A 22118-nucleotide genomic window follows, 5' to 3' on the forward strand; every position below is an offset into this window, starting at 1 on the left:
CACAGGATCAAATCCTGGCCATGGCAGCCGCATTTTAATGGGTGCGAAATGCAAATACACCCATGTAATGAGATTTAGGTGCACGTTAAAGAACCCAAGGTGGTCAAAATTAATCCGGAGTCCCCCACTACAGCATGCCTCATAATCATATTGTTACGTAGGAAGACGCAGACAAAAAGCTATATACAAGTATATTTACTAGGGAATACACCGCACTTGGCCAAGAGACAACAGCCCGCGCTAGCCTCTAATCGTCGTCTTCTCACTGCTCGCCTCTTCGTCATTGTAAACACTGTTCCATAGGACTACCCCTGGCGGCAAAAGCGCCGTCTGGGAGCGACTAAAAGTCGGGCTCAGAAGCAGTGTAGTAGGCCTTGAGCCTACTGACGTGCACGACATCACTAGAGGCCAGAGTAGAGGACGAGGTTGAGCTCACAGGAGCAATTTCTTACGTCACAGGCGTCACCTGACGCAGCATGCAGTAGGGCCCTGTGTATCGCGAAAGGAGCTTTTCTGAAAGTCCGACGTGACGAGAGGGTGACCACAGGAGCACGAGCACACCAGGCTAAAACTATGTCATAGTAGCGGGCGTTGTACTGACGCTGCTGAGTGGTTTGCGAGGCCGTCAGTCGAGCACGGGCAAGCTGGCGTGCATGGTTGGCGAGGGCGATGACATCGCATGCATACTCGCTTGTTGAGATCGCAGCAGGAGGAAGTGCCGTGTCAAGGGGCAAGGTTAGTTCGCGACCATACAGTAGGTAAAATGGCGAAAATTCAGCGGTGTCGTGCTGGGAAGAATTGTACGCAAATGTGACATAAGGAAGGGCAATGTCCCAATCGTGGTGGTCCTTGGAAACGTATTTGGAGAGCATATCGGTGAGAGTATGGTTTAACCGCTCTGTCAACCCATTGGTTTGAGGATGGTATGAGGTAGTCAGCTTGTGTTGAGTGGAGCAGGAACGCACAATGTCGGCGATAACTTTCGAGAGGAAGTTACGACCACGGTCAGTAAGCAGCTGTCGCGGGGTGCCATGAAGTAAGATAATGTCACGCAAGAGAAAGTCCGCAACGTCAGTGGCGCAACTGGTAGGGAGAGCCCGAGTGATAGCGTATCGGGTGGCGTAATCAGTTGCGACGGCTACCCATTTGTTCCCAGAGGATGACGTGGGAAAGGGACCAAGGAGGTCTAATACAACACGAAAGAACGGTTCCACAGGGACTGTGATCGGCTGGAGATGACCGGCAGGTAGCACCTGAGGTATTTTCCGACGCTGGCAGGGATCACAGGCAGCAACATAGCGTTGGACAGAGCGAGCGAGACCAGGCCAATAGTAGCGGCGGCAGACGCGGTCGTATGTGCGGGTTACCCCAAGATGTCCTGCAGTGGGTGCGTCATGCATTTCAAAGAGCACAGTCTATCGTAGATGTTTTGGCACGACAAGAAGAAGATCAGATCCATCAGGCAGGAAGTTCCTTCGGTACAGGGTGCCGCCCTGAAGGACGTATCGGCGAACGGATGCGTCGGTAGGTGTAGAGCGCAGACGCTGTATGAGTGCTCGCAGCGATAGGTCTCGGTACTGCTCATCGGCGATGTTAGCAAAGGCAGACACAGAGAAAATGCTGTTGGCGGTACTACTATCAGCGTTGTCAGGCTCGTCTACTGGGTAACGAGACAGGCATTCAGCGTCCTTGTGTAGTCAGCCAGATTTGTAGGTGACAGTATACGAATATTCTTGGAGGCGTAAGGCCCAGCGACCAAGTCTTCCTGCAGGATCTTTCAGTGAGCATAACCAGCAAAGCGCGTGATGGTCTGTGACAATGGAAAAGGGTCGGCCATATAAGTATGGGTGGAACTTCGCAACCGCTTAAACTAGGGCCAGACACTCACGTTCAGTGATGGAATAGTTGCGCTCCGAGGGTGACAGGAGCCTGCTGGCGTAAGCGATAACACGGTCGTGGCCACGCTGGCGTTGTGCCAGTACTGCGCCAATTCCGTGACCGCTGGCATCAGTACGGACTTCGGTAGGTGCAGAAGGATCGAAATGGGCCAGAACGGGAGGCGTTGTGAGAAGATCGATGAGAAGCGAGAATGCAGAGGCCTCGTTATCGCCCCACTGGAAAGGGGCGTCTTTTTTCAAAAGCTCGGTTAGTGGTCGTGCTTTGGCTGCAAAATTTTTCACGAAACGGCGGAAGTACGAACAAAGGCCGATGAAGCTACGCACATCCTTGACACACTTCGGAACAGGGAAGTGCATAACAGCATGGATCTTGCCTGGGTCCGGTTGCACTCCGTTCGCGTCAATGAGATGCCCAAGGACGGTAATCTGGCGACGGCCGAATTGGCACTTCGATGCATTGAGTTGCAGACCGGCTCGACGAAAAACGTCCAGGACTGCTGAGAGGCGCTCGAGGTGCGTAGCAAACGGGGAGAATACTATAACATCGTCCAAGTAGCACGGGCACGTCGACCATTTGAAACCGTGAAGAAGGGAGTCCATCATGCGATCAAAAGTGGCAGGAGCGTTAAATAGACCGAACGGCATCACTTTGAATTGATAAAGACCGTCTGGTGTTACAAAAGCAGTCTTCTCGCGGTCGAGATCGTCCACAGCAAGCTGCCAGTAGCCGGAGCAAAGGTCAATAGAGGAGAAGTAGCGAGCACCGTGGAGGCAGTCAAGGGCGTTATCAATCCAAGGTAGGGGATACATGTCCTTTTTAGTAACCCTGTTAAGGTGCCGATAATCCATGCAAAAGCGCCATGAGCCATCCTTCATTTTGACCAGTGCAACAGGTGTCGCCCATGGACTACATGACAGTTCAATAATGTTCTTGGCAAGCATTTTGCGAACTTCGGCGTGAATAACTTCACGCTCAGCCGGTGACACTTGACACGGGTGGGATGAATAGGAGGGGCATCGCCGGTATTAATGCAATGTTTAACAGCTGCAGTTTGGGCCAAAGGACGATCGTTAAAGTAAAAAATATCGTGGTAGAAAAACAGAACCCGATAGAGCTCACGAACGGGCTCGGACGGCACGTCGGGCGGAATCATTTTCTGTAAGTCGGTGATGGTACAATTTGCCGACTGCGATGGTAGAGGAGGATCGACTGAATTGTCGTCTACTGCAATAGTTGCTACTGAGTGATCCTCGAATAAGCAAAGCTGGGCCAGAGACATCCCGGGTGGCAGCACTTGTTTCGTCAAGCTAAAATTGACCACTGGCAAGCAGACGCAATTTGCCGTGATAGACAAAACTGTATGAGGTACTGTGATCCCGTATGTAAGTAGGACGTCTTGCATAGGAGCCGCGATGTAGTGACCGTCGGGCACTGGTGGAGATGACACTAAGTCAACGTAAGTCGGTGCCGAAGGTGGCAAGCGAACGAAGTCGACGGAACTGAGGCGAGGAAGGTGTTGTTCAGCGGGATCCAGAAAAGGCAGGTCGAGGCGGAGAGTACTGGCGGAACAATCGATGAGAGCAGAATGTGCGGAGGGGAAGGCTAAGTCGAGGATGATGTCGTGGGGACAGTGGGCGATGACTGTAAATAGCACGATAGTGGAGCGATCGGCAAAGGAGACGCGGGCGGCACACATACCAATTACAGGGGCTGTTCCGCCATCGGCGACACGGAAAACAGGTGTCGTGGCAGGCATGATTATTTTCTTCAGGCGGTTGCAAAGGTCTGTGCTCATTACTGACAAATGCGCCCCAGTGTCTATAAGAGCAGATATAGAAACACCGTCGACTTGCACGTCAAGAAGGTTCAGATGAGTGGGCAACGTGAGTAGAGGATTTGGCGGCGTAGGGAGCAATGCAGCGTCATCTCGAGGCGCCGCATCGTCTAGTTTTCTGGCTCGGAGGGGCGTCCGAAGGGAGTCGTCGAAAAAGAGCGACGGTGCTGGGGAGAGCGAGATTGTCGTCGTTGGGGCAAGGGCGAGCGAGAATAGGGGCAGTTCAACGCAGGAGAATCGGTGGTGGCATTATCGGAGTGTGTGACATGGGGACGAGAAGGGCCACCTGAGTTCCGAGAGTAGTCAGTACAAGCAGACCAGGTCGGGCAACTCCAGCGACTGCGACAGTGCCGAGAAATGTGCACGATTCGACGGCAGTGAAAACAAATCGTCAGCAGTGCACCGTTCAGATGGATTGCGGAAACGTCGTGGGTAATAAGGTGCGGGCCACGGCGGAATCGATGAAGCCGGGTGGTTGTCAGGGCGGTGGGCCGAGCAGACGGTGTGAAGACCCATGTTTTTCTAATTCCTGGCGGACAACTGCCTGGATCAGGGAAACCGTGACTGCAGCTGCGTTGGAGGGGCTGGAGTCGAAGGCAACCGGATAGGCGGACTCGATCTCATGTCCGACGATACGGGTAACATCACCAGTGTTGGTGGGACGAGGAGCGTTGGCACAGGAAGATGTCACTGGGGTGTTGGGCAGATGGGCAAACTGCTGGTCAATACGTCGGCTTTTAGCGAGTTCCAGGCGGCACTCTTTTATAACTACATCCACCGTCTTCACGTTGTTAAAAATGAGCAAGTTGAAGGCGTCATCGGCAATGCCTTTGAGGATGTGGGAGACCTTGTCGGACTCAGTCATGTGTGCGTCAACTTTGTGTCACAGAGCCAAGACGTCCTGAATGTATGTGACGTAGGGCTCCGTTGATGTCTGCACGCGGCTGGATAACGCCTTCTGCGCGGCAAGTTGGTGACCGTATGAGTTGCCGAACAAGTCTCGGAGCTTTTGCTTAAGCGAATCGCAACTGGTGAGCTCATCTTCGTGCGTCCGAAACCAAACTCGAGGTGTGCCACCGAAGTGAAAGACTATGTTGGCGAGCATGATAGTAGGGTCCCACCGGTTGTTGCGACTTACGTGTTCGTACAGGCTGATCCAGTCTCGACGTCTTCCCCATCTTTGCCCGAGAATACGCCAGGATCACGGGGAGCGGGGAGAGTGATGTAGGTCGTCGAAGTGGCAGCAGGTGTCGGAGGCGGCAGAGTCGAGTTGTCGTTGCCGGGAGCCATGAAGGAAGGCTCGACGTACCGTCCACTGCGAAGCTTCATGACGAGGTACAGGGAATGTCCACCTCCACCAGATATGTTACGTAGGAAGACGCAGACAAAAAGCAATACACCGCACTTGGCCATGAGGCAACAGCCCACGCTAGCCTCTAACCGTCGTCGTCGTCTTCTCACTGCACGCCTCTTCGTTATCGTAAACACTTTTCCGTAGCAGTATCGTAGTTTCGGCACGCAAAACCCCATTTTTAACTTTTAATTTGCAGCATATGCTTCAGGTGGCTGGATTTCTTTCTGAGTGTGCCAGACAAGGAGTAATATATTTTCTCATCCTGTAGGCAGTTCTCGCACAGAGTGCACCACATCCTCTAAACTTAACAAAACTCGCTGAAGAATTGAATATTTTTAATCCATTCTGCAGAAGTATGCTTTTCATAATTCTGAAGGTGCATAAAAAAGATATGGTAAAACTTCAATGGGAACCTGAAGGGAATGTAGAGGAGCCTCTGTGCAAAATGTTACAACACTCATAAAAGAAGATATTTTTGAAAGGAATGCTGGAATGTGTGATTGTTTGACATGACCTCCAATATATTATCCGCTGCCCGCAGCAGTCTGCAGTGTGCTGAGAAATCGTGGAGGCACCATGCTGGTATATTTACATCGCACCTGTTAACCACCCACGTCATGTGCTTAGGAAAGGCTGCTAGTTGGACAATTGCCAGCCCTGTGGCTTTACCAAGATTGCTTCGTCACTGATTTAGTCAGTTTCGCTGCAGTTGGATTCTAACTGCTACTTGAGTTGTTGCCCATTTGCTTGAAGCACGAAATAAATTTTTGTAGTTGATAAATTTCATAAATAAACTTTTATATTTTCCGCTGTAAAGCTTTAGTGTGCAGGTATACTTAGCATCTGCAGCTTTTGCCAGACAGCAATATAACATGACAAACTTTTTATCACTGCCTTCTGCCTTTTTTTCTCTCAGCAGAGCCCTTTCGATTGTTGACTATTGTTCTGCGCCAACAAATGTGTCAATAAGTTCGGGCGTTGTATTGTAGCTTTGCGAACCCAACTGTTGTGCTGCTGCAAAAAAGCTGCTGAGACTACACTTGAGGGCATTACTGGCAGCAGCTGATATGAAGTATGGAGATCCAGCATTTGGCTGGCTAACTGGCAGTGGCGTGTGCCCACTCTCAAAAAGTTGGCCTGCGTGGTTACAACACACATGAATGGCTTGCATGCCACCATAAACTTTCAATTGAGCTTGCACAGTGTGACCATCGACTGTATTTTGTCGTGATTCTTTCTCCCTTGTGGCGCTCTTCGTGATTGCTTTGTACCACTCCAATATGGTGCATTGGATGGGAAGAATGGAATTGAAGGATAGGATCCTTATTGAATGTAATACTGCCAGTGATGTACTTCTAAGTTTATACGCATTGCATTCAACTTTGTCATTTTTCTAATGCCTCACTGCAAAAAATTAACATAAGACATGTCATGCGAGTGAAAAACAAGTAGCCGCCGCAAATAGTACTGCGCGAAGCAGCCATGAGGTAGGAAACTGTTCAGTGACCACTTCTGTTGCATTCAGACTTGTTTTCATGCGGTGGCACTGAGTGGCCAAACTCCTGTCCAAGTGGCAATGCCCTTTCATAGTGTCAGTTTATGGAGGCCAACAAATGTGAGCATATTGAAGCATTGTTTGCCTGATATGCAGGTTGAAGGAGTTGTACTACTCATCCAAAGTGCGAGTACTTGGCACAGTAGGTATCGTTCTCAAGTGCTGCAAGATGGAGAGCTATTGCTGGTTGCAAATTTTCTTCCAAGTTTTGTTTCTTCTGGATTGCTCAATTTTTCATTCATTGTGAGAAAAGAAAGATTGTATAGTGAAACTGGTCCAGTTTTTTTTTTGTTTGGGATTTTTTGATGTGGAAGTCTAGGAAAACCTGGAAACCTGAAAAATAAATTTTCTAGATGCACTCAATTATGACTTGACTCTTTGATTTGGAATATCAGACTCATGGGTGAACTTGATACCCATAATATACAGGGTCTGTTCTGAAAGTAGTAGGACTTATTAAAAAAAAAAAAATTGATTCATGAGAATAGTACAAACGATTACAATTTTTCAATGTAGCACCCTTCTGCATCTGCACACTGCTTCCAATGAGTTTTTCAGTTTTCGTACGCCTCCAGGAACGCTTGAACCGGAATGCTGTTTAGCTTCCTCGTCATGGCTTGTTGAGTTGCCTCTGCCGATCCGTGGTGCTTCCCCTTGAGTGTCGATTTAATTTTCTGGAATGGAAAAAAGTCTGGCAGGGCCAGGTCGGGGCTGTAGGGGGGCTTAGGCAGCGTTGCCACCTTGCGCTGGGCAAGATACTCCACTACGCGGAACGCAGTGTGGCTCGGCGCATTGTCATGGTGCAGCCGCCAATTGTTGGCGATGGCTGCGTGCACACGAACAATGCGTTTTCGCAGTCTTTGAAAGACTTCCACGTAAAAAACTGCATCAACTGTTTGTCCGGGTGGTACGAACTCTTTGTGGATGACTCCATGTCGATCAAAAAAGCAAATGAGCATGGACTTCTGCTTGGATTTGCTCATTCATGCTTTCTTGGGGCTTGAGGAAGAAGGGGTGTGCCATTCTGGAGCTGTGCCACTTGCTATCCGGGTCGTAATCAAACACCCACATCTCATCACCGGTCACTACATTGTCCAAAAAGTCAGTGTCCTCATTCACATGATGAAGAAGATCCTGGCAGATTGCTTTCCGGTTAACCTTTTGCTCCTCGTGACAGCACTCGCGGTACGAACTTCGCGCACACTTTCCTCATGGCTAAGTTTTCTGTCACGATCTCAAAAAACTTGGGTTTGAGGAATGCTCAAGTCATCAGCAATCATTCTGATACTCACCGTACTATCACTGTTCAGTAAAATTTTTACTCGCGACACACTTTTGTTGGTCTTGCTGGTCGAAGGGCGTCCCGGAGCGGTCGTCATCTTCAATACTTTCCCTACCTTCTTGGAACAGCTTGTGCCACTCAAAAACACCTGATCTATCCATGGCAGCATTACTGTAGGCCTCCTTAATAATGTCGGGAATCTCTTTGCCCGTTTTACTAAGCTTTACACAATATTTACTCGCGTATCGCTGATCCAGCTAACGCTCCATGATTCTCCGTGACGAGGCGTTTTGACAGGGGTTCACAGTACAAGCGACCTGCTCTCTTGAACGGTCGAGAGCCGACTGCCGATTTTTCTCAGCGTTCCCAATATCCCCCTTCACCGATCCTGTGCACGCAGGCCACCTCTCATCCGCCCATTCGCCCAGGAAAAAACCAGTCCTTCCACTTTCAGAACAGACCCTGTATGTTTGAATCATTGACAGATAATTTTTTAATGCTGGAAAACGTAGCATTGTTTTGGTCTAAGTACAATTTGTGATCTTCTAATGTCATTTCCCATCAGTATTTTAGCGCTAAACTCTGTGAAATGGTCGTGTTTTTACAGATGGGCTGTACTAGTACTAAGTAGGTTGGTCCATAAAATTAACAATATTAAGCATTGGGGATTGGCAGGTAAATAAAAAAAATTGGTTGCTCTTTGAACTCAAGTATGTTGCAGTATTTCTTTCCACGAAAAAGTAGTTTGTTGCACTATTGAGGAACAAGATTTAATCAGATAAATGCAGCCTGTGCGGATACCGGTACAATTGTAATCAATATTTTTATTTGCACTAGACACGTGCACAATTTCAATGAATTAAAAGCATACATGAAAACTTGCTGGGCAAATATGGTGTTTTTTCTAGATCCTGAACAAGCATTGAAGTGGTGCTTGGGCAGCATACAGTTGGGTGAGCAGTATGGATCTGTCTCTGCAATGGGCTTCAACACCGACTGCAGCCGGCTTCTCTGTGGATATGCAAAGGGTCAGGTGTGTGCTGCTGTTTAATTCCACTTTGATTGTTTAGAGATACCTGCTGGCGTGGTCATCCATGCTTTAGGCAGTCTAAATGTGTTATTTTTTAGATCTAATACGTTGTGTATTATGCATGCTATTTATGATTACAGCAGCTGTTAATTTGACAATGTCAGTGGTGTTGGGAAATGAACGTGATTGTAAAAATAATTTTATGTTCAAGTTTTTCAAAAGAAGGCTATATTGTCATACCACGGTTATTGTATTACCTACAGGGTAGTCGTGAATTCTGCCACGAGTGGCAAGCTTTGCTTTTGTTGATATGCGAGGGGAGGTGGTCTGCTATGCACGTGACTTACGCAAGAGGAAATGTGTGCATTTGTGTTTTGTTCTTAGAGCTGTCATTTTCAACATCTTTAGTCTTATCACTTCAGTGGTTGTTTTCACATGAACAATGTGCCTGCATGCATACATGTTTTTTGAAAACTTATCCCATTCCCTCCAAGATGAGCGAGCTAGCCTGCCATGGCCCGCAACTGTTGTGTTTTCTGCAGGGCCCTAATAAGCAAAGAAATGTGCATCTTTGTTGGCAATCTTCGCTCAGCAAGAATACAATAAACTAAGAGCTGAGTATCTCTTGTATTCAGTACAAACGTAGGTGCAGAAGTACCTGGTGCGGGATGTACTTGAGAAACATAGTTACGCCTTCATAAATTGCAGTACCATTTCAGGCAGTAATCAAAATATTGGCACATGTACTACTTGTTTATCTTTGTCCAGTGGCCACTTTACACCGGCTAACAAATGTTCAACGTTATTGCTTGGCACAGGGCACGCCTGCATGTTTTGAAAGTTTCTCGCACGTTATCGATGGTTCTATGTGTTGTTAGTTGTCACCGAACCTTGTGTAATCAGATTGTATGCGTGATACGAATTGTGAAGTAGTTTCTGAAAGGTGCGCGAACGCAAGTGATCACCCTAGAATTTTTGATGAGTTATGTATAAAAGCCAACGCGCTTGACCCACAGATCAGATTTTCTGCGATTGCTGACATTGCTCGCCACTATCATTGTGCTTGAGTCTTACTTCTTTTGCTGGGCATAAGCTTGCCTAATAGAGTGTAGACTACTAGTGCACATGTGCTTACCATATTGACACGTGTACTTATTTATCCTTTTATCGGCGACTGCATTTCACCCACTAACAACTTAATTTTATCGCTTAGCGCAAGATGCGCCTGCATCATTGAAACTTACTGGAATGTTATCGATGGTTCTATGCCTTGTCTGTTGTCTCCGAAGCTTGTGTAATCTGGTTGTATGCAGGATGCGAATTGCGTAGTAGTTTCTGGAAGGCATGTGGGCGTCAGCGATTACGCTGGTAGCTTCGTCGAGTTATGTATAAAAGCCGACGCGCTTCACCCGCAGATCAGATTTTGATAATCGCTGAGTGTCCTCAATACTATCGTTGTGCTTAGAGTGTCTCTAGCTTTTATGGGCACAGGTTCACCCAATAGAGAGTTTTGTGATTAACAGTTTTCACTATTGTGTTCTTCACCATCACTACAACGTGGTATCTGGTGGAGGTGCTCTGCGTTCATGTACAGGATGCCCCTACAAAACTGTGAAACAAGCTCAAACTGTGAAGACAACACCAACGTAGTCTCGGACCATTGGGCTAGCCTCAGCCTTTAAAACCTACCCCCTGAGCATGGACTTCTTCCCAAAAAGACCAGGACGTGCATGGCCATGACAGTAGCCACGATGACAGCTCCAGTGCCACCTAGACCGATTGTGTTGCAGCAGCTCAGGGAGCCACCGACCTTCCGTGAAAAAGCTGGCTGGAAACGTTCGAATGGGTCGCTGTGTTCTACAACTGGAACCACGATGGCAAACTGAGCCGTGTGTGTTTCTCCTTGGAAGACGCTGCCAGGTGTGGGGTCTGATGTGGGATTCTCACACCGTACTCTTGGGACAAAGGAACGACAACACAGTAGTGCAAAGAATCACAAGGGCATTTATTGCACCTTTCATACATCAATGCCTGCTAGCTGAGTTGCTATCCACAAAACATGCCGATGGGCGCGCGACAAATCTAGAAGTCCGACTCACCGCGTCCTCGCGAGCGAATATGTTCGCTCCATGCTGGATCCCAACGCCTAGTCGTTCGCGTGTATAGTCACGCGAATCGTGGCGCGTTCGAAGGCGGCCACGCGAGGCGGTCTCGCAGAAGCATGAGTGGCGTGCACGCGGGAGACGTCCCCGCCGTGCGTCGACCCGCCGGGGAAGAGCCGCGCTGCACGTGCGGCACGGCCGTCCCGCTGGCTGTCTCGAACCCAAGAGGGAGCCCCTTGTCTCTCCCGCACCCAAGTAACCTCGCGGCGTTAGCAGCGCAACACTCGCGCCATCTCTCGCACTGCGCTTCAACCACACCAACCGCGCGGGCGTCACGCAGGCCACGCGGCGAAGCGGGTGTACAGGAGACGCGCTATGCGGGAAAAACATCAGGGGAGGCGCGAGGGTCGCGCATCCCCACACAGGACATGGTACGAGATTTCGCTAAGTATGGACAGCTGGGATAGTTGGTTATGATTAGCATTATGAAACATTGTTCCAGCGCACATTTGGACGCAGACGAGGAGAGAAAGACAACACGAACGCCGGACTTCAACTGAATTTTATTCATCGAAAACAGGGCTTTATGTACACATGGGGAGAGGGTGGGGGACTGCTAGTGCGCAGGACCACTAAAAAATATTTCCTTGGTCTAGGCAAAGGCCATCAGAGGTGTCAAAACAAAAAGAAAAAAGAAAAACTTTTCCCTCTCTTTTTTACATCACTCAGTACAATCTTGTTGATCTCCCGCCCTACCTTGCTGATTCGACACACCCGTTTGTCCCGAGATAATCAATTTCTTTTGTCCCGAGTGCAACAGAAGGAGCACTGACACAGGAATCGTTTTCATTGTAGATACAACACGCTTCAAATATTTCCCGGTGTTTCTGATTGCTATATTTGCGCAAGACGCGTGTTCGTTCGAAAAACGCCTTGCATGCTGGCTTGTGCGAGCAACGGCAAATGTGGTCGGCTAAAGGACCAGCGCCACTTAGTGATGTAGCATTCCTGCGATGCTCTAGCAAGCGTTCATTCAGACAGCCTGAAACATGAACATTGCGATCTACACTGAAGAGATGGTCTGCCTGTTCCACCATGTCAACCCAGACATGTCTGAGAATGAGAAAGTTAATTTCCTCTTGCGTGGTTTTGCGTGTGACTCAATCCAGCAAGAGGTGTTGGCTGGATTGAGTCACAATCCACCCAAGGCTGTTGCAGAGTTTTTGAGAGATGCCATGGCCATTGAGAAGACTCTGGAAATGCGCACTCTGCAGTACAACAGCCGTACTAGGCTCTGATGAGCTCTGATAAATCATCAGAGCCGTTGTACGCGAAGAGCTGCGCAGGATGTTTGCTTTGATGCAGCCTCAAATAGCCTCAGTCCTTCTTTTTCATGGCGTGATAACGCATGCACCCTGCCCTAACGGATTAGTCACAAAAACTTTTGGAAGGGTCACTCGTGCGGCTGCCTGGCCCGATCTCGAGCGGAAGTCTCCTGAAAAAAAAAAAGAAGAAAAAAGAAAGAGTGCTCGGACGTGCACTTCTGCAAACACTCGTGCCATGTACCGCATTCAAACTCCACTGGTAGCTCAACGTCGATGCAGTGTCAAAAACGTGTGTAGTGTAAGACTACATTTTCATTTTAAAACAGAAAGCAGGGCTCTGTCTGGACCACTGTGTGGTCTGGACTGCACTGTGAGCCACGTAGTTGTCGCCTTTCAGATGGCTAGAAAATTTAGCGAAAAGTCCCTGGGTTATACTTGGGCGACACTTAAAAACATCATGTTGGCGTTGCTGATGAAGTCTTCTTGTGGCGTTGACCCTTACTTGATAGTGGTGGTAGTGTGGGCCTGACTTCACTTACTCATTTTAAGGTGCAGTAACACTGAGTCGGTACGAGACTGACAAGACACTCACCCCAACAAGTGGCCAACTATTCAGCACAGTGTGTCGCTGAGACTATTTTATCATACCAGGCCGACGACGATGAGCATGAGTTGTCGTACTACGACGGGCTTTCTTGTCAACGGCACTGATAAAACCAGTGTGCCGACCATCGTTTGACTGAGCCCCTCGTGATCAGCCACCGAACTGACGCTGCGATAGTCGCAGCGCCTTCGCTTGTATGTATAATTAATTATGCTCTAAGTGAGTCAAAACATGCCTACGAAATTGAAATGCACAAGCTTAACTCTCACAAGCCGTTCACACGAAGTTTGAGCCAATGTTGATTATGTTCAGCAAAGGTTAGGACTGGCGCCGTCGAGTTCGTGCACACGCTACTGGCGGACTTGAATGAAAAGTAAGCAGTTAGGACAAAGGAAACTGCTTTTATGGTTTCGTTCTGGCCTTAGTGATTTAGAATTGACTACTCTTCACTTCACAAGGCGCGTACACAATAAGCAGCAAAAGTGGCAACACAGCGCTGTGCTAACACCTGTACGTCACCATTCCCTTAGGCTGCCAGTCACATTCGCTACATAGAAGTGTGGGTCTGTAGGTTTTATGCTGACATATTTCTTATTTCTAGAGAAGCACTGTTTACCTCTGCATCAAACGGGAAACGAGACAGTGCATTCAGTACAGCAGCATAAACAACTGGCTCCCTCAGTTATGAACGGTGTTAGCAATGGCATCCCTGTTTTCATGAGAGCACTACACGGCCTCTAAGTGAGCGCTTATGCTGTGTGCAGTTTTCTCTAATAATACTTCATGGCATGCGTAAACTTTAAGTACGATGAAGCTAAAGAAAAGCGAGAATTCGTAATAATAGCCTGTAATATGTGTCTGAATCACAGTTGCCATTGTTTAAGTGGCTCGACCACTCATATTGACTCGTCTCAGGGTGGAACAATGTGGCTCACATTCGCAGATATTTATGTTTTGCTACGTATTGACACTATTTCATATTAGCGATGCACCTTTTCCTCAATATTTGGTGCTAACAACAATCTGTGGCTGTCGATGTCGATGATAGATGGTCTTCGCAGTGCCGGGTATAAGTGTCAGTCTGTCACTAGCTGGTTTGGGCTTGACACCGCGGGAAGGATGCCATGCTTACGGCTTTTGCTCTTTCTGGTTGGTTACTTGAATAACGCTTCTTGTATAAGAAGTAGCAACCGGGGCTTCCTTGCGGTGTCATGCCCACTAGAGCTTAGGGGTTTATATAAGTGACTTTTCTGTTGTGCGTATATATATGTAGTAGCATGCGTGAACTTTTATTAATGCTAGCGGGGGATGTGGAGTCAAATCCTGGTCCTATGAATAAGTCAGAGACCGACGCATTCGCACTTGCCCTTAATGAAATACGTGACCTCAAGGAAAGTCATGAAGCTTTACTTTCTAAACATGCTACTGCCGAGATTGAAATTAAACAGCTGAAGCGCAAAGTAGAAATGCTTGAAAAAGCCAATTTTGCATGTCTTACAGACGAGGCTGGTGCGGATGCTGATGCCCTTCATGTCATGTCTGACAAATTTAAAGTGGCTGACAACGAAATTAAAAGTTTCAGTACTAAGGCAAATTCTATGGAAGAAATCAACGCTTCTCTGTCTGTGACCGCACCTTCTGGTTTGGCTGACGTTTTACGTGATGTGATGAATCAGCTGTTGAAAATTACGAATAGGTGCGATGATGATTATGATGAAAATAGGTTGCTTCGGTCTAGCCTTCTCTTTTTTGGCCTAGATGATGACCCCAATGAGAATTGGGCAGTGTCTTCACTTCACTTCACTTCACTTTATTACCCTAAAAACCCCATTAGAGGGGTATTACATAAGGGGTGGTTAATAAAATAAACATTAGAAACAGGCGTTCATGTTGAGATATGGGTGACAACAGCTTCAGTAAAGGCAGATGGGCTTGTAATGGCTGCGATGGCGTGTGGAAGGCCGTTCCAGTCCCTTGATGCTCGAATAAAAAATAATGCTTAAAAAGTGGTGATCCGGGCACGTGCGCGTGCAACTTGAAGCGGATGACCGGTGCGATGAGATATGTATGAAGGGGGCCTGATGTACGGTGGGTGATTTAGGGAGCTGAAAAAAAATGAGTGGAAGAGAGAGAGGGTGGCAACCTGTCGACGGAAAGAAAGCGTTTCCAAGCCAGGTTGCGCTTTCATCGATGAAATGCTGATATTGTATGAATATGAAGATTGAATGAACCTAGTAGCGCGATTTTGCACAGCCTCAAGTGCATTTATGATATAAACCTGAAGCGGATTCCAGATGGGAGATGCATATTCAAGTTTCGATCTTACAAATGATTTATAGGCCAACGCTTTTACTTGTTGTGGGGTATGACGCAGATGTCGTCTAAGAAATCCCAGTGATCTATTAGCAGCTGAGATGATGTTAGTAGCGTGCAAGCGCCAGGACAGATCACAAGATAGGATGACACCGAGGTATTTGAATGATTGGACTGATTCTATTGGAACATCAGCAATTGAATAGGTAAATGTGTGCGGGTTACGGCTGCGAGTGAAGGACACGAGTTTACATTTGTTAGGATTTAGGTTCATCAGCCAGCGACTACACCATTCTTGTACATTATTGAGATCGTTCTGGATGAGTGTGTGGTCAGATGTGTTAGTAACTTTGCGGTAGATTACGCAATCATCTGCAAACATGCGAATGTTACATAATACATGCGTTGGTAGATCGTTAATGTAAATTAAAAAAAGAAGTGGTCCCAAGACGGATCCCTGGGGGACGCCTGATGTTACGGGGGAGGGGAGTCTGCTAGAGTAATGGTTATTAACACAAACAAACTGAGAGCGGTTAGTCAAGAATGCTTCTATCCATTTTAGTACGTCGGGGTGTAAATTTACCTGAGACAATTTTAGCTGCAAACGTTTATGGGGAACTGTGTCAAATGCTTTTGCAAAATCCAGGAATATGGCTTCAGTCTGAAGGTTACTGTCAAGGTTAACATGCAGGTCGTGAAGGAAAATTGCCAGCTGTGTTTCGCAAGAGTAGCCTTTTCGAAATCCGTGCTGACAAGGGTGAAAAAAACAGATTGAGTCTAAAAAGTTCATGATATGCGAGTATCTGACGTGTTCCATAATTTTGCAGGGGACACTAGTTAATGATATAGGGCGATAATTTAATGGGGTGTCTCTGTTGCCTGATTTGAAGACTGGAACGACCTTGCCCACTTTCCAGTCGGATGGTAAGATGCCTGTAGAGAGTGACTGTGAAAACAACAAAGTTAGGTACGTAGCAGATACATGGTTAATATTTTTTAAGAGCTTGGAATTAATATCATCTACACCTGCTGACGATGAAAGCTTGATGTTATCAATAATCGAAGTGATTCCATCTGCCAAGAATATAATTGGCGACATATGCGCAGTTATGTTAGTAGATGTGGGAAGATCTGGAGTTGAAGTCTCGTTAGTAAATACAGAGAAAAGGCTGCGTTAAAAATGTCAGCACACTCGCTGTCGCTGACCACTTCGCCATGTGCATTTAATACGCTGATCACGTGCGCCTCCTGAGGGTTTATTATTTGCCAAAATTGACGAGGGCTGTTCGTAAGCATTTTAGGCAGTTCATCGTGGAAAAAGGAGAATTTAGCTTTCCGTATAGCCCTTAGATAATCGTCCTCGGCTACAAAATATTTCTCCCAAACAGAGGGGTGTCCATTTAGTTTGGCTGAGCGGAAGAGACGTTTCTTTTTGTTTTCAAGTCGCTTAAGCGTTTTAGTGAACCATGGTTTGTTACGATTTCCGCGGAATGTTATTCTTGGTATGAATTTATCAACGAGATCACCTAGTTTGTTTTTAAATATTGACCAGTTTTCATTAATAGAGCGCGTAGAACATAACCTCACGAACGTAGGAAGAAATGTGCTCAGATCACTATTAATTGCATCATAATTACCTTTATTGTACAGGCGGATTGTTTTGCTGACTAAATGGCGTTTCACGGGCTGAAACGAAAATGTGGCGTGAATTACTTTATGGTCGCTGACTTCAGGTAGATATGTTATTGATGATAAGCTTTCCGGATTACTGGTTAGGATGAGATCTAAGACGCTAGAAGTGCTCAGTGCAACGCGTGTAGGTTCTGATACAAGTTGGGTTAAATTAAAATTAAGGCAGAAATCCACAAAATCTCTGGCAGGCTCACTGCCCATACTTATGGGAACGTCATTGCTCCAGTCTATTTGAGGAAAGTTAAAATCACCAAAAAGGAGGATTTCTGCTTGCGGGTGTTGATTACTAAGGTCACTCAAACTGTTATTAAGTTTAAATGAGAAATCTGGAATATTATTCGGAGGCCTGTAGCAAACACCTAGAATTATAGTATGGGGGGAAGCATGAATAATTAGCCATAATACTTCAAGATCAGAAGTGTTGTTTTTGGCTACGGAGCACGATAACTGCTGATGCACAGCAATCAGTACACCGCCCCCCCCCCCCCCGCATGCCTTTGCGATCCTTTCGGTAGACATGAAATTCCGGTAGGTCGGCTAGTACTTCTGTGTCTGTTATATCTTCTGTTAGCCACGTTTCGGTTATCACCATTATATTACTGTTGGATGATAAAACAAGGTTGGAAAAAGCGTCACGTTTGGGAAGGAAACTGCGTGCCTTGGCAAAGGTTACAGACAATGATATGTTAGATTTGGGCTTGACAGTGTAGCAGAAATTTTTACGATGGGGAAATTGCTATATTATTTCTTTGACAGACTGCGTTTGCTCGTCGTAGACGTAGCGCTTATGACCCTTATGCAGTGTTTTGAATCTCAAAGAAAAAGGTAATGATTTGCTTTTCGCGAAAGTTATGAGGTGCCTGCGAGCGTTTTGTACGGAACGAGTGAAATCCTCTCCAACGCTGAAGCTGGTTCCTTTGAACTTGCGGCCATTAGAAAGAATCAATTCTTTTGTTTTATGGAAGGCGAATTTTGCTATGACAGGACGGTGGCGGTTAGTACCTGTGCGATGACCGAGACGATGTGCGCGCTCAATTTCCTTCAGCTCGATGCTAATATTAAGATGATCGTGGCAGTGCTTGATGATAAGTTGCTCGGTCTGGGCAAACGCCTCTGATCCAGTTGATTCAGGGAGGCCATAAAAAATAAGATTATTGCGTCGTGACTGGTTCTCGGCGTCATCAATACGCGTTTCAAGCCTGTGTACCACGGTGGCCACTTGAGCAGTAGACGTTTTGACGGCTTCAAAGTCAGAGCGCAGGGAGACAAGACTTTGATAATGACCCTCTAGGTCAGTCATGCGTTTGCCCAGATCAGCAATAGCTTTGTCCGTCGACAATAAGTGAACTTTCAGGTCTTGAACCTGACTGATTAATTGCAACTGTCCAGCAGACAAGTTCTTCAATTCAACTAGTAAAGTGTTGGAGTCCGGCCCCGGATTGCTTTCGATATCTCCCGACATCATCAACAAGGCACGAATTACATCAGAGCACTCAAGAGCGACAAGAAGGCAGCAGTGCGGGCTCGGCAGCTGAAGCAGGAAATAATTGCTAGACTTCTTACAAAAAAGACTGTAAGCTTTACCAACCTGCATGACAAGAGCGAAGGGTTTAGCGATCTGCGTCTGTGCACAGCCGCCGAGCCCACAAGGCGCCACCGGTAGTGCCTGCTCTTTTGTAGTTGACCGTAAGGTTGATGTCGATGACGACAGGTTCGTCCATGCTGCATCGAGCACCACCGTCTTCAGTAGCGGTGTCATCAAAAACGCAGATCCGCCGCTCCCGATGAAATCCAGGGGCTTGAAGGTCGGTGCAGTTGAAAAACCAGGGGCGCACATCAGGGAGGGGTGACAGGCAATCCTGTCAGTTTCACCTGACGAAGCACGATATTGCAGCGGGGCTGCCAGGGAAGCCGTCACTAGGGCTGGAAGCAACAGGCGCACGAATGCGCGCTGAAACACCTGCATGACAAGAGCGAATGGTTTAGCGATCTGCGTCTGTGCACAGCCGCCGAGCCCACCTCAGAAGATAAGAAGATAAGAAGAAGAGTCTCAGAAGATAAGGTAGTGAAATTTTGTTCCAGTCACCTAGGAATTTCCGTAGTAAGTTCTCAATTCGAGCGAATGCACAAGCTGGGCAGATTTATCAAGGATAAACAAAGGCCTGACATTGCCAAATTTACCTTTTTCAAGGACAAAGAACAGGTTTTGTCGAATGCATGTAAGCTTAAGGAATCCGCTTTATACATGTGCAAAGATTTTTCTGTGAAAATGCGACAAGTGCACCGAAAGCTTCTGGAATATGCAAAGGCCCAAAACAAACTCTTCAAGCTATCCATGGATAAGGTTCGCATTGATACTAATACCTACGTTTTTGATAATTCTAACAACGCAGTTGTGCTGTCTGCGAAATAGTGTGAGGCTACCAGGCGCACATGTAAGCGTAGTCATTTAAAGTCACCATCCTTATCTGTGTCTTTTAGTAACATTCGAAGTCTACTGACCAAGAGGGACGAGTTGTGTTCCCATTTAAATGATAGTGATGCTGACATATTAATACTCAAGGAGACCTGGCTTTATTCTGACATAACTAAGGAAGAACCCTTCCCATATAAGGACAGCTATAACATATATCGGTGTGACCGTGTTGGTACAAAAGGAGGCGGCATGTTATTAGCGGTGACAAAGACAACTTATCATTGCCCCTTGATACTAACCCTACTATAGAAATAACGTGGGCTGCATGCGTTACATCTTACGCTAAAATACTTTTAGGGTCATGTTATCGCCCACTGGATGCAGATTCTTATTTTTCTAAGGAACTGCGTGATAACATAGAGCTAGCTGCACAACTCTACTCAGCTGACATAATATACCTTTTTGATGATTTCGATTATCCGCTCATTGATAGGTCTGCCATGTCTACCACATGTCGCACCTCATTAGTTTCGCGATTTAACTCTTGACTACAACTTAACACAAGTTGTTAACCAATTCACCTGCAGGACTAACATATTGGACCTGGTTTTAACAACTGCACCAGAGACTACTGGTCCGATTTCTTACATAGAAGGATTTAGTGACCACAAACTCCTTAATTTCCAAATTATTCTACCCTTAACTATTACAGGTTCAGCGACTAAAACTATTTGGGATTATAACCGTGGTAATTATGATAGATTCAATACCGAACTAGAAGCTTTTTATAATTAACCTTTTCTGCCGTCGTTTGCCTTATGGACCGTGAATGAGAATTGGGTTCTTTTTAACCAAAAAATATTAGAATTAGTTGACAAGTCTGTGCCGCTCATATCTGTATCCAACGATAAAACTAACCCTTGATTTACTAAACAACTTAGAACATTACGAAATAAAAAGAAACATTTCTACAATACTGCAAAATGTAAGAATGCTGCCACCTACTGGGATATGTACAAGGATTGCCTACAAGTTTACTGTAAAGCATTAGGCGCAGCCAAGAAAAAATATTCGCAGGAGTTGCCCTCACTTATCAGGAATAATCTTAAAAAATTCTGGCAAATAATTTCTCCCCATAGTAAGTCTACCAATCGCATTACAATACATGATTCAAAACAATCTCCCTCAGTGGCTATGGTGTTGGGCTGCTGAGCACGAGGTCGCGGCATAGATCTCCGGACACGGTGGCAGCATTTCGATGGGGCCGGAATGCGAAAAACACCTGTGTACTTAGATTTAGGTGCACGTTAAAGAACTCCAGGTGGTCAAAATTTCCGGAGCCCTCCACTATGACGTGCCTCATAATCAGAAAAGGGTTTTGGCTCGTGAAAGCCCATAATTTTTTTAAAACAATCTCCGCTTTCTGATGAAGATTCAGTGGTTGCTTTCAATGCATATTTTGCTACTGTTTTTACACAAGAAGATTGTTCCAATGTGACATTTGTTCCCGAACAACCCTTTCCTTTCATGGCTCCAATCACTGTCATTGCCGATGGTATCACGAACCTCTTCACGAATCTTAAAGTTTCTACTTCATCTGGCATTGATCACATCAACTCTAAAATACTGAATACTACTGATATTTCCAGTCATTTTTTGTGTGTGTCTCGTCTTTAATCAGTCTGTATCATGAGGTGAGCTGCCTAAGGACTGGAAGATTGGTAAAGTAGTTATCCTATTTAAATAGGGTGACAAGTACTCGCCCTGTAAATTTAGACCCATTTCACTAACATACATATGCTGCAAATTACTTGAACATACTATAGCTTCTCATATCTACGGTCACCTTGAATCAAATAACTTTTTTTTGCTCTAATCAGCATGGCTTCAAAAAAGGCTACTCATGTGACACTCAGTTATTTGAATTCACGACTGACCTTCACTTTAACATGAAATCTAACAATCAAACTGATTGCCTCTTCCTTGATTTCGCAAAGGCGTTCGATACTGCACCTCACTGCCACTTAATTTCCAAATTGTCTGCCTTTTATATTGATTCATTAACACTCTCTTGGCTATGTAACTTGTCTTCACATCAGCAATTTAAAGTGGTCAACAACATTTCATCTACCCTTTGCGATGTCACGTCCGGTGTCCCCCAAGGCAGTGGGCTAGGTCCATTACTTTTTTTAATATACAACAACTAATTACCCTCTAACCTTTCTTCCTCAGTTAGATTGTTCGCTGATGACTGCGTCATCTGTCCCAATATCAAATGTTTCGATGATCATCTTACTCTCCAAAATGACCTTGAACTAACCTATAGATGGTGCGTAACTTGGCAGATGTCCCTTAATGCCTCCAAATGCAAGTTAATCTAATTTAGTCGAAAGTGCACTAACTCAGTGTTCCACCATTCGATTATTAATACTGTAGTTTTGACTGCTCCATAGTACAAATATCTCGGCGTTTATCTTTCATCGGACTTACCCTGGACAACGCATGTGAGGTTTTCCCACGTCCACCTCGACACTGTCAGCCTTCTCCCGTGATCACGTGGGGCCTGTTACCTGCTCACATGTGTGGATTGCCTCCCCCGATGGCCAGAGGTGTTTTCTATTACACACACTATGGCAGAGACAGTTACTACGGCTTCCATGAGCGGCTGAGTGTCGCATTTCGGATGCCTTTCTGTCGTCACCACTGACTGAG

At 46.3% G+C, this 22118-nt stretch overlaps 2 protein-coding genes across 5 annotated transcripts in view; one reads left to right on the top strand and one right to left on the bottom strand.

Moving 5' to 3' along the window:
- Vps8 (vacuolar protein sorting 8) overlaps positions 1 to 22118 on the top strand; it is a 962017-nt gene that overhangs the window by 126359 nt on the left and 813540 nt on the right. For all 4 annotated transcript variants that reach the window (XM_070531351.1, XM_070531354.1, XM_070531353.1 and 1 more), the window contains exon 6: positions 8833 to 8957. In XM_070531351.1, coding sequence (XP_070387452.1) covers positions 8833 to 8957 — 125 coding nt within the window. The remainder of the gene's footprint in view (positions 1 to 8832; positions 8958 to 22118) is intronic.
- Positions 17727 to 18991, bottom strand: LOC135909466 (uncharacterized). Its single transcript, XM_065441459.2, has one exon. The coding sequence runs from the start codon at positions 18954 to 18956 to the stop codon at positions 17727 to 17729; it is 1230 nt and encodes a 409-aa protein (XP_065297531.2). The 5' UTR covers positions 18957 to 18991.

This window comes from Dermacentor albipictus, chromosome 1 (assembly GCF_038994185.2).
Source record: "Dermacentor albipictus isolate Rhodes 1998 colony chromosome 1, USDA_Dalb.pri_finalv2, whole genome shotgun sequence".
In the NCBI taxonomy this organism is placed as follows: domain Eukaryota; kingdom Metazoa; phylum Arthropoda; class Arachnida; order Ixodida; family Ixodidae; genus Dermacentor; species Dermacentor albipictus.

Bases quoted from the DNA above. Each gene is read 5' to 3' on its own strand.
- LOC135909466 (XM_065441459.2), bottom strand. From the start codon at position 18,956: ATGCAGGTGTTTCAGCGCGCATTCGTGCGCCTGTTGCTTCCAGCCCTA.